Genomic DNA, 12,425 nt, shown 5'->3' on the forward strand with positions numbered 1-12,425 from the left:
TGTTCAATCTTGCATGCCCACCGCCCTGTGCTGCAGACCCTTTCCCTGACCCCCAGCTCCCCTCCCCTGGCACAACTCCATGCTGTTCCCTCAGCCCCTGTCGTGGAGCTCAGCGCTGCCCTCTGCTCCCTGTGAGGAGCTGTGGGTTCCATTCAGGAAGGCCTCCATTCAGTATCTGCTGTGGGTTGAACACAACCAGGGACTTCAGCCACTCCTTGCCCTCTTTGCCCTCCTTCTCCACCTTCATAGCCCTCCTTTGTATGCTCTGATGTTTTTGTGCCCATGGATTGTGGCATCCAGACCCACACCCAGTGCTCCAGGTGAGGCTACACAGTGCAGAGTGGGACAGCCTTTCCCTCACTGGCTGGCAGTGCTGGGCCTGATAGACCCAAGGGTTTGGACCCCTGGGCTGTGGTGGCACACTGCTGGCTGTGGTTCAACTTGCTTGTTGATCCTTCATTGTGCACAATGTTTCATTGTGTTACTGGACTTTCCTCCTTGTGCTGGGTAGCGGTGTGCTCCTTTCTGGAGAGAGTCCTTACTGCAGTATCAAATGCAAATAGACTGGAACAAGCAGGAGACGGTGAGAAAGCAGACTGTTCTGGAAAGTTTGGGTCTTGAAAAGATTAGAAACATAAAGAAATGTCACTCCTTCATACGATGGTAGGAGCAGGTTGTTCAATGCAGCTAATGCATGTTGATTTTTTGATTTTTATTTTTTCCCCCCAAATGGGTGGAGGATTAATCTGCGTTATCTTCACTTTGGACTGAAATGAAATCCAACCCTGTGTGACTTTGGGGATGCTGAAGAGATGAGATGTTCAGGTGGACCCGTTCTACCAGAGCAGCTTTACCTAGCTTCAGTACTGCTGGATTTGTTGGTACCTTCTCTGTATAGAATCACAGAATATCCTGAGTTCATGCAGTAGTATTTATCATCACTGTGAAGAGAGAGCTATGTTGCCTTTCTTACATTTAAGTAAAATTTTTATTTGTATAGCCCTTCAATATTTGAAAGTAGTAAAAATGTCTTTCTTTCATTTCTCTCCAAAGCTACTAAAAAGTAGTTGACTGGCTTTGTAAGTCAAGTGATTCACGTAATTTCACACTGCATTTCCTTATGTAAAATAAGTACGTAGATCCATAGAGAGGTGTTTAGTTGTCTCCATTTAGACTGAGCAATAGTTATCCAGAAAGCATATCTCCCATTTTCTGTAATGTTGAGTGTAACTCAGAGTCTTGGAAAAGAACTGCTTCTGTTCTAGGAAGAACTAATGCTGTAAACTCTGGGCAAAATCTGCTGAGGCTTATGAATTATACAGCAATCCATGTTTTGCTGTCAGGTATTTATGAAGCCATTTAGACTACAGCATTTCAGGTACAAGTGAGTAAGATAAAATTAATGCATCTCTGCTTAGATATTAAAATAAAACTACCCTCCATTTCCAATACGTGGAAAACTTTCTAACTTAATTTAGAAAAATATGCTAGAGTATGATGTTAGTGATCAATAGAGATCCTATGTGTTTTATCTTCTGTTTTATCTTTTAATTAGACTTACCTGTGCTCTTGTAACATGTTGCTAAACTGTTTTACTAGTAAATTGATATCAATCAACTGGCAACTAGCAAATGGAGCAGTGTAAGTCAGCTACCTTTCTTGATTAGTGTTGAAGCTAAATTCCATTTGTGTTGTTTTCATTATCTTGAAGGCTTATTGTGTTTTTCTTGTTTATCTCAAATTCTACAGTAATTTCATTATCAAATACTACATTTTAAACTTTGTCTACTCCTACCCGCTAAAAATGAGTAAGAAGAATAGGTGAATGTAGACTGGAGGGGAAAAAAAAAAAGCTTTTGGTAAGGGTTCTGTATGAAATTATGAACAAGAGAATGGATTCTTGACACTCTCTCTATTTTTATACTAAATGAAATATGGGTTCCAATTTTAGTTTGTGATACTGCTGTTTCTTAAAGTTAAATCCAGTAACTGATATACTGTATAATGAAAATTGAAAATATCTTCAAAATCTACAAAGACTTGGTTACCTGTCAGTTTTAAATTGGATACTTCATGAGGCTGTAGTTAAATATTCTTTACTACAGCTTATTATTTGATGTTTTCTCTTGAAGCTGAATTATTTCAAACATCCTGTTTGAATTGTTTGTAAGAGAGACATGACACATCTCATAATCTTTGGAAAAGAAAGCAGATAGTTTTAATTAATGTCTGTTGTTTGTTTCCACCATGGGAGGTTAGGTAAAGATTTCTATCCCTGAAGATGAAATAATTACGTGCTTAATATTCTCATAAAATCACTGCTCTTCAGTGTTCTAGGTAGACTTGAACTCTCCACCTTAAAAATAAATTACTGATGGAAATTTATTACAATATATAAAATTATTACTTGAAGATGAATGGGAAAAAAGTTACTATTTCTTTGGATACAAGAAGCAGGGAACTTGGTTTTAAAATATTTTTGCCATATTATACACTGTAAAATGCTTGAACACACAGATATTTTAGGGTTGAAAGCACAGAAATTTAAGCAAAACGTGTATCTTATATATAATGTGATCTCTGACTCTGGAAGCTTGTGCCAGAAGCTGGCAGTATATGCCAATGGAAGGATAAGTCTAAACATGCATTCAGTGTTATTTTTTAAAATGTTCCGTCTGCTGTTGACTGATCAGAAAGTACTCAGCTAGATGACATGAGGCAGATTAGCGGTGTAATTGATGACAGTTGGATAGTTGGTGGGCTGTTGGTAATCATGGTAGGGCTCTTGACTTGTAGGCATAGGTAAAGTATTTCTAGAACATACATGAGCGAGAAGATAAGTTTTAAACAGTTGTATGTTTTTACAGGCGCAGAAGAAGAAAGTATAGCAGTGAGATAGGTGCGAGTAACATTTTCACCGCTTAATCATTTGATAATTTTGAGCTATCATCATACACAACGAAACAGGTAATAGCTACAGTAGACGATGGCTATATTTTAGCTTTTTAAGAATCTAAACACCAAAGGCTATGTTGGGCAGCCTTTATAGTCTGAACGGGTATTATTTTATACTGTTCTTTCAGAGTGGCATAACAGGATGTTATCTAAATGTAGAAACTTTTCCACGTGTTTTTTTTTTCTCTTGAATAAATCAGAAAGGGAAAATACTGATTTTATAAAATGCGTACCTACAATATTTAGTATTTGTGAAAGACTCGTTGTTTTTTCTGAGCCACTAGGGGGCATGAGACGACACTTTTTTTTTTTCTTTCTTTCTTGCGTCCTGTCATCTGCATGTTGAGCTCTTGTTCTTTATTTTATTTTGTAAGTTTCTAGTATTTGACTTCAGTCTGTCTTTAGATTCTAGGGTCTTTGCCCTACATCTCAATTAACATAATATGGATCTATTGTCAAGATGCATTTTTGTCTTTTGAGAAGCAATAAGGTTTTACATGTGTTATTTTAAAAACTGTTACTGTTTTCAGGATGCATAAAACTAAGAACAGAATGAAACACTGAATCAGCATTTTTTGTACAGCTTGGAAAATGAGGGGACAAAGTTACCAGCTGTAAAATTTAAAAATGACTAAAACTTATCTTCTGCATAATTACAAAGAACTGCTGCGGAGATAAAATTACAGAAATGACTAGTAGAGCTCAAGAGGATGACTAGTATCTTGTTCTAGGGGATGCATTTTCCTACAGACTTCCGAAACTCAGCAGAATTTAAAATACAGTGCTCTTCTCAGTTTTAAAAGAAGGCTTAATCCCTTGCAAACTACAGAAGTTGGAATTAGTTGACTTTTGAACAAGGCAATTTGTACATTAAGCAGAAAATGGAAGGCTCTAAAGTGAATGATTGTCATGGGGGGAAAATGTCTAATACACTGAGGCTATTGCTGATGCTATTCTATTCTACTTCCTACTTTCCATAGGAAAGTGTTTAACTTGTCATTAAAAGCATAGATCACAGAAGGATTGTCTACTGCATGACTGTTATTTGTATTTTGTGTAATGGGTGAAACATGAACACTTGAATCGGCAGATTTTGTTGCAATTACAATGTCGTGATGAAACAGTGTCAGACACTGTATATTTTGGGGTCTGTCCACAACTTTAAAAATAGGAAAAAAAAGCACTCAATTCAGTTTTGTCTTCTGTTATTGTTAAACTGAAATCTTTCTGAGGAAGGAAAGAAATTTTTATTAAGATTAAGTAACCTTAAAAACGTGTTAGGTGGTATGGCATCTTGTGGCTGTGGAAAAGCTAACACGTTCATTGTTTGGAAAAAGAAAAAAAAGCATACCCAAAGTGATTTGGAATGGGTGGCTAGTACATCAAAGAGCAGTACCATTCTAGACATCTTCCTCTTTTGTGCTATCTCCAACAGTATGGTAATTAAATGCCATAAATTGCTTTGTGCTGTAGGTCTGCACCTGGCCTTCCAGGTTACTTTCGAGCTCTCTTGACTTTTTTCAGTGCGTTGATGTTATCCTCTATCCTTCCGTTTGTGGTGCTCACTAGAATCATCTATGGAATCCTGTTCTCCAGCAACTGAATATGGTATTCTAAGTGCAGATGCCATTGGCTTGAACTGTCTTTTACAGAACAGTATTGATTGTCTGATTATACTGATTATTAGAATATTCAGCAGTTAAGGAAATCTTCTTTTGTGCTTCTGTTAATTTCTCTCCACATTTCACTGAAAATAAAAAATGGTATTTATTGAAACATTTCAGTTGTAGAGGGAAAAACATAAAATGTATTTATGTCTTGTTAATTCCATCATGCAATGACTGTGAAAAAAATGGCTTTCCCTTTGGTGTTCTCGTGTGGTGGCAAATGAATTTTTTTTTTTTTTTAACATCTTTGATAGACGTGGAAAATTTGGTTTTTGCATATCTGGTACTTGAAACAACATGACCTCTTAGGAATATTTTCACATCTCTTTTGCTATTTTTTCATGTTCTGAGTGTACTTTTCTTGTGTTGGTTTGATTTCTGCTTTATTTTGTCTTTGTATAAAATACAGAATATTTTTGTGATAATGTTACTACTGTGAAATTGACAAGAAAAATATCAAGAGTAGTCTGAGAATTAATTAAATTTGCATTCTTCTTTATACAGGGCCAGCTTTCAATATTGCAAGAAAAAATAGATCATCTTGAACGCCTTTTGGCAGAAAATAATGAGATTATTTCAAACATACGAGATTCTGTGATCAATCTGAGTGAATCAGTAAAAGATGGTCAAAAAAATCCAGTGGCTATCAACTTCAGTCAAGGATCCCAGTCGGAGCTCTTTCCTTCCGCTCCCACTCTGCTTTCAGTTGATTCTGAGGATTGTTTGTTTGCTTCGAAAAGTGGAAGTCACAGTTCAGATGTGCAGGTAAGCAGAATGTCTTTCTTCTCCTAGCTGCCATTACCTCTTATAATTCTGAAAACATTTATGTACTGATAAAAGTCTGCAACTTAGCCCCTTACCTAAGATGTAATAGAACTGTTCAACTTACTGTTGATGTGTTTAACAGAAAATGTTATGAAACTTCCCTTCTACCTTCTCTAAACTGTCTAGAAACAAAATATGATAATGATGACCCAGCATGTCAGAGTGCTTTAAAGTTCTTAAAAGCAAACGATCCAGAATTAATCACCGCTTTTTTTTGTGCAGTGTCCTCAGAAGTTCTTAGAGGCTCTCAGATTCATTCCTATTTCCTGAAAATCTTGTAAAGCTGATGTAGAATAATCTGGGAATATTAATCTGTATTTAAACAGGCTTTACGTTTTAGTGATACGTGTGTAGATGGATCTTGAAAAGAAGATGAAGCTTGATTGACAGTTGATCATTTGTAACAATTTCCAGTATTGTGCTCTATTTTGAATATTACTTGTGTAGTTTGGTATCTCCAGTTTGTACAGACACTTTCCTCGGAAAGGAGGAACATATCCCCTGTCGACTGGCATGAACTGGTCAGGATGCAGTTTCTAAAAGGCAAATTTTTCAAGCTGAGTTTATTTCACTTTCTGATGCTGCCTGTGAGTTCATTGACTCTTATGTATTCAGTTTTAATGCAGTGTTTCAGGAGTGCTAAGAATACTGTGTGAAGTTTGTGATCTGTACGGTTTTTGAGATTCTTGTGGGAGTGCTATAAATATTCATAGTACTCTAACACAAAGATTAAATTTTGAATTCCAGCTTTCTCTCATTCTACAAGTGAAAGTGTTTCTATTGTAGGCAAAAGACAGTGGATTTACGATGAATAAGTTTACACTTCTGAACAATTGTAACCTCTGATTTATCATTTATAACACCTCTCAGCTCTTCAGGGATAGGCATTTCCTTAATATGTCTCTCACAGAGATAAGATTTTTAAGGGTAGTGATATCTAACTTTTTGTGTTTGTATTGCATGTTAAGACTTAGGCATTAGCCTTAACTTGTTTTCAAGACAGTGGATTGTTAACAGGTTATTCCTCACACAGTCCTTTTTCATATTAAATTTTTCTAGGTGCATTAGAAATAAGTTAAAGTGAATATGAATGTTGTGAATTTCGAGGCAAAATGTTTTGGCTTAAACTGAATGACTTGTTAACTTATGATTAGAAAGTGAGTGTTTTGTAGCAGGGAGTTTGTTCTATCAAATAGTATTGCTGTGCTCTTTGTATCTGTTGTAGCTTCCATGGAAATAAACAGGAGAGTTACTTCTGGAGCTACTTACGTGATTTGGTTCATGATGGTTTTACTCACTTCTAAGTCTATAATACATGTGTGTATAAGTAGCAGGAAATGTTCTCCATGCTGTTCCTGGATGCTTACTTACACAGGTGGAGAATTCAGTGTATCATAACCTTATAGTCATGGGGTTGTCAGCAATCTATTATTAAGTAATTTTAATACTGCTTTATATACAACTTTTCGTTGTGCTAGTCTGATGTGCATTTCAGTTATAGAATCTAAAATCTTGGTGTTAGCAAATTTCTGGTAGCACCAATTAATCTGAGTTAACTAATGTAAGTTACTGTTTTTAAATGGCTGTACTGTTTAATGACTCACCAAAGATGATAGACTCTGCAACCTCAGTTTATTTATTTTCATCTAGATTTTTACAGAGTAAGAAATTCTGAGCAGATTATTGAAGAACTTTTTTTTTTAAATTTTCAAATTTTTAAACAGCTTATGAGTGTTAATTATCTGCTGTTCATAAATATTAACTTAGAACTGTAGATTGGACCTTTATTCTTCTGTGTTTGTCTTTAAAGAGAATATATGACAAAGAAATGAGAGAATAGAAAGAAACGAGAGAACATAGGTGAAATTTAATGTTTGGATAATAATTGCTATAGAGAATGAACGCAGAAGATGCTTCACTGAATAAATTATGGGAATCCATTATAGTTATCCGTAATGGAGAGGCCATTAGGAGAACAGATTCAAATTTGGATTAAAAACCTCTAATATTTCAATGAGAAATATTACAAGGTTTTGTTATTCCAAGAGGTTTATTTTCTTTGCATAAACTGGAGGAAACAGTGTACTAATAACACGAGAACCAAAAAGTTCTTGGATAGTATTGGTGAAGAATGATTTTTAATGGGAAAATTGTGAAACACTTAATTACTTACAACACCCTTCCTACTTTGTGGTGTAATAGAGCTGGCTGCTGAAAATAACATTCACCTGAGAACTTAACTTATTCTGAGGTATGTCCTCTTTGTCCCCTTCAACCACTGAACCATAGTATTGTGCATAGTAATGTTGCTCTGTTTAAAACTGAGCATGAGGGTTTTCTTTTTTTTTTAGGTTTTTTTTTTTTTTTTTTTTTTTACAAGAAAAAAGTGACCTGAATAGGCATGAACTGTGTTTTTATTTCTTTAGTTTGCATATCTACAACTTCTCTGGGTAACATGTTTCAGTGCCTTACCATCCTGTAACTAAAGAATTTGTATATAACATCTAACATAAGTTCTCTCCTTCGTAGTTGAAAGCCACTGCTCTTGCCTTATCACTGTCAGACAGTGTAAAATTTGGTCTGCCTCCTGTTAGAAGCACCCTTCAAGTACTGGAAGGAAGTAGTGAAGTCTCTCCGGAGCCTTCTCTTCTGCAGGCTGAACATGCCCAGCTTCCTCCGACTCTCTTTGCAGGGGAAATGTTTCAGCCCACTGATCATCTTCATGGCCCTCCTCTGGACCATGAAGTTCAGGCTCTTGATTCTTTCCCTTGACCATATTCCTTAAGATCATGAACTCAATCAGGGCATTTTTGCTTGACTTCTCGTTTGTTGAGCTCTTAAGCTTAGAATAGGTGATTCTTGAATATTAACCAGTGTTTTTGGATCCTTTTTCTCTTCAGGGCATTATCTGTTGAGCAAAGAGACTGAGGTAAGCTGTTTTGTAGTCAGGTCTTGTGTTCTTTTTTTTTTTTTAACATTTCTCATGACATTGAACTCTCACATCTCCACTGCTGTGTTTGACCATCCCCCAAAAGCCCCTCCTTGTTTGCATGGGTGAGATTGAGCAGAGTACCTCTCATTACAGATTGTGATGGAGGCACTCCAGGAACTTCCTGTTTGTTTCTGCCTTGCTGTGTTGGTAATTGGCACGGGTGAGCTGCCCCTAGTTCTTGCAAACCAGGCCTGCAAACATGATGGTGCTCCCATCTCTGCAGATCTCCTTGTCAGGTAGCCTATGCCAGTCACCCACTGCAATGCCATCCAAACTATCTTTTCTGTCATTATAGACAATCTCTCAGTTGGCTCCTTTGTCAGTATGTAGACAGAACTCCATGCACTTGAGCTTTCTCACGTAATGAGTAATTCCCCTTCTTTGTCCTTCTGGTCTGTCTTTTCTCAGGAGCTTGTATTCCTTCATTTTGCCATCTTGCTTTGTCTCACTGTAGGCCCTTTGCTTGTTAACCTTGTCAGTTATTTCCTTCCTCACAGATCTGCTGACAACTCTCTCTCTTACCCAGCATTCCTAGCAGAAAGCTCTCCCTACCATGGGAGCCATTCTACAGGCAAAGATCACTTTGTCCTGCAACAGGGTGTAGTAGTTAGGGGGCTGAGCAAACTTAGAGCTCTGTAGCAGCCTGCATCTGGATCCCTTGCAGGAAGCAGACCTCTCCAGATAGCACCCCAGGTCCTTGAGACAGTTATTTCAAAGAAACTCCAACATCTGTTCCTGAGTTGCAGTTCCCAGATCTTGAACCATGTGAGCATAGTGTCAAATCCCTTTTTATCTAATCTGTATATATTAATATATGTTATTATTATATATTGAGTGTATTGTGGACTGTACGAATCCTGCAGAACGCAGAAACCTTTATGTGAAATTCAGGCATTGCACATGAGAAAGACTCCATAGGAATGTGTGTGCCTCCATGAGTTATTGCTTTTTAAATAAATACGTTTTTATGCTTGATACTTCAAAAGAATTTTTCAGTCTTAAGGTGTATTATCAGTAACCAGCAAATTTGCAGAGTATGCACTTCATTTTCTATGAAGGATGCATTTCATAGAAGAATCATAGTTCTTGAAAATCAAATCCTAGAAAAGCAAGGAAATGTTTTTAGCCTAATATCCATATAACCTTTCCTTGTTCTCCTTGAACTGGCAAAACAAAATGTGTGTACTACTGTTGCACCTGTTGCACCTGTATTTTCTGTTAAACAGTGTTGTTCAAAGGTGGAAGTAATTCTTGCACAGCTGTGATGGGAGGTCATCTCATGCAACTCAGATATTTAGTCAAGGCCCAGCTGACGCACTGCTAGTTCTAGGTTTATGATGGCTTATATTCCACATTGTGTTTATGTGCATGCACAATCTTAGTCCTGAAAACAGTTTGTACTGTATGTATTTAAGTTGTATTTTTCCTGAATGTATGCCTTTCTCTTAGATTGTTCTCTCAGGCAGAGGAAAAATTCAGTGGCTTTTTTTTTTTTTTTTTTTTTTTTTTTTTTTTTTTTTCTGAAAGCCCATGAAAACGGACAATTCCAAATGCTGTGGTTTTTGCTGTTAATTTTTCTTCTTAGCTCAGTCACAAAAAGCAGTTCTTTAACGTGAGTTGTTGGATCAGGTGTAGAAGTCTACTAAAAGAATAAAACTCTTTCTTGACTGCTGTTTTCAATTTTGTCTATTTCTTGGTGAGTAAATTTCACACAGCTGACATTTGTTTTGGGCCCAACTAAGCCTCTGGCTTGATTTGTATGTAACCCAAAAATTAGTTTAAAATTGCTTTTTTTCCTCTTTTTAATTCTTTACTGACTTGAGTATATTAGAATATAACTTCTAAAATGCATGTGTTTGCCAGATACTGAATAAAATGAAAGGGGAAAGAAGTTTGGGTGTTGGATCAGTTATGTGCTCCAACTGTGCAAATAAACAGATAAGAAATAGATGAATCTAATCTATGTTTTGAGAATGCTGAACACAGATTTCTAAAAAGCCTATGTTCTGAAAACGAAAGGCAAAAACAAAAAACGTAGTTTGATGGAAGCAGCAATTTTGGAATTTAAAGGAACTGGCTGAAGGTTGGCTTGGGGTAGCTAATCACTATTTTCAACACTGGCATATAGAAGAAACTGCTTAATAACAGAGCTGCTGTGTTAACTGTCAAGGTTTTGACTTTCTTATAGTTACTGCTTTATTGTTGTCTTATGGTGTAGTCAGGTAAAAATATCCGGTGTAATGAGGATTTTTTTGGCAGTTTATCCATATTTGTGGTTCAAATCCCCAATCTCTAAAGCTTTTAGAAACTGGAAATTCTTTCATTGTGATTCATCTTGGAATAACTCTTACTTTTAGCTGCTGTAAGTGCAGCATTATGATGTGTGATTGAGCAGTGTGTTTACATTGGCAATCACAAACACTGTATAATGTAGGAAAAAACAGCTTCCAGTGAAAGGCCTGAGATGACTTCATGCAGGATCTTGTGTTTCTAGGTGGATACTAAACCAAAATGCCTTACTGTTTTGGAACTTTACCTGAATAACTTTACCTTACTCTTGTTAGGATAACATTTTTACCTGTATTATCTTTCTCTGGCATTACAAAGGTCTGATGCTACTGCATGTATTTCTAGTTCTCATTGAATCCCACATTTCCATTTCTTTTATCCCAAAATAGTTTCTGCTTTACTAACTTCCTCATGTCTTCCACTTACTCTTCATCCATCTTCCTGCCAGCTGAAATGCTTTTCCTCTCAGTCCTTCGCTTCCACCTTCTTTAAAGAGATCTGCTCTGCTTGAAGGAAACTTCTGTTTGTCTTCTGTATTTGTAAACCCTGCATCAGGGCCAGGTATGAACATATCCTGTCTTCAAGGCAGGAAATTTTTTGTATGAACGTTTTTACACAACACCTTCAAGTACGAAGGCCACATTAAAAATATGCTAGAATAATTGCAGTCTTAATGATCTTAGAATCATACAATCCTTAAGAGTTGGAAGGTACCTCTGAAGGCCATGTAGTCCAATTCCCTTTCAGTGATCAGGGACACCACAGCTAGATCAGGTTGCCCAGGGCTATATCCAGCCTCACCTTGAAAGTCTCCAGGGATGGGGCACCAACCACATCAATGGGTGACCTGTTCCAGTGCCACACCATCTTCACTGCAAAAGAATTTTTCCTTCTAATCTGCCTTCTTTGAGCTTGAAACCATTTCCTGTTCGGACACCACAGACCCTGCTAAAGACTCTGTCCCCTTCTTTCTTGTAGCTCCCCTCTAGATACTGAAAGGTCACTATCAGGTCACCCTGGAGCCTTTTCTTCTCCAGGCTGACCACCCCCAGCTCTCTCAGTCTGTCCTCGTAGGAGAGATGTTCCATTCTGTGGATCATTTTTGTGGCCTTTCTCTGGACAGCAGGTCTATATCTTCCTTTACACAGTTTTGCAGTTTTGTTCTGAGATTGAAGTTCTTCCTTGAATAGGAAAATGTAATTTTTATCTTCCGTGCTGGTTCATTTCTCATCTTCTTGCACAATTGTAAATATCATGAAATCTGTATGCTGAGGAAAACCACAACAGAAAAAAACCACAACTTTTTATGCACTTACAATTTCTGTCAACACTGTTGTAGCATAATTTAAAATAGGTGTCTTGTTCTTTTTGGGCTGGTATAAGATGGCAACTTGAAGTTCTATATTGTTCATGTTTTGAGCCTAATATTATGCAATTCAAATTAACATACCCATAGTTTGCTCTGCTATACCTGCTGTGAAATTAAACTGAAATTGTTACAATCCTTACCTTCTAAAAGTATTTTTTTTTTGTCTTGAGTTATCACCTAAGTGTACAGGTCTGGAAAGAACTTCATGGAATGAAACCTGTTGTTACAGATACATTGTGAATTGCTTTCAAGTTGAGGAATACTTTAAGCTAGCTAGTTTTGCAGGGTTTTTTTTGTTTGTTTGCTTGCATACTTATTATGAAAATGC

The 12,425-nt window shown here is 36.8% G+C and overlaps 2 protein-coding genes across 2 annotated transcripts in view; one reads left to right on the forward strand and one right to left on the reverse strand.

Moving 5' to 3' along the window:
• Positions 1-12,425, reverse strand: part of PJA2 (praja ring finger ubiquitin ligase 2) — a 293,785-nt gene that overhangs the window by 137,929 nt on the left and 143,431 nt on the right. The gene's annotated exons all lie outside the window — the stretch shown is intronic.
• MAN2A1 (mannosidase alpha class 2A member 1) overlaps positions 1-12,425 on the forward strand; it is a 113,708-nt gene that overhangs the window by 7,476 nt on the left and 93,807 nt on the right. The window contains exon 2 of the mRNA XM_048931363.1: positions 5,127-5,387. Within this exon, the coding sequence (XP_048787320.1) occupies positions 5,127-5,387 (261 nt within the window). The remainder of the gene's footprint in view (positions 1-5,126; positions 5,388-12,425) is intronic.

The sequence above is a fragment of the Lagopus muta genome, chromosome Z, assembly GCF_023343835.1.
Source record: "Lagopus muta isolate bLagMut1 chromosome Z, bLagMut1 primary, whole genome shotgun sequence".
NCBI lineage: Eukaryota > Metazoa > Chordata > Aves > Galliformes > Phasianidae > Lagopus > Lagopus muta.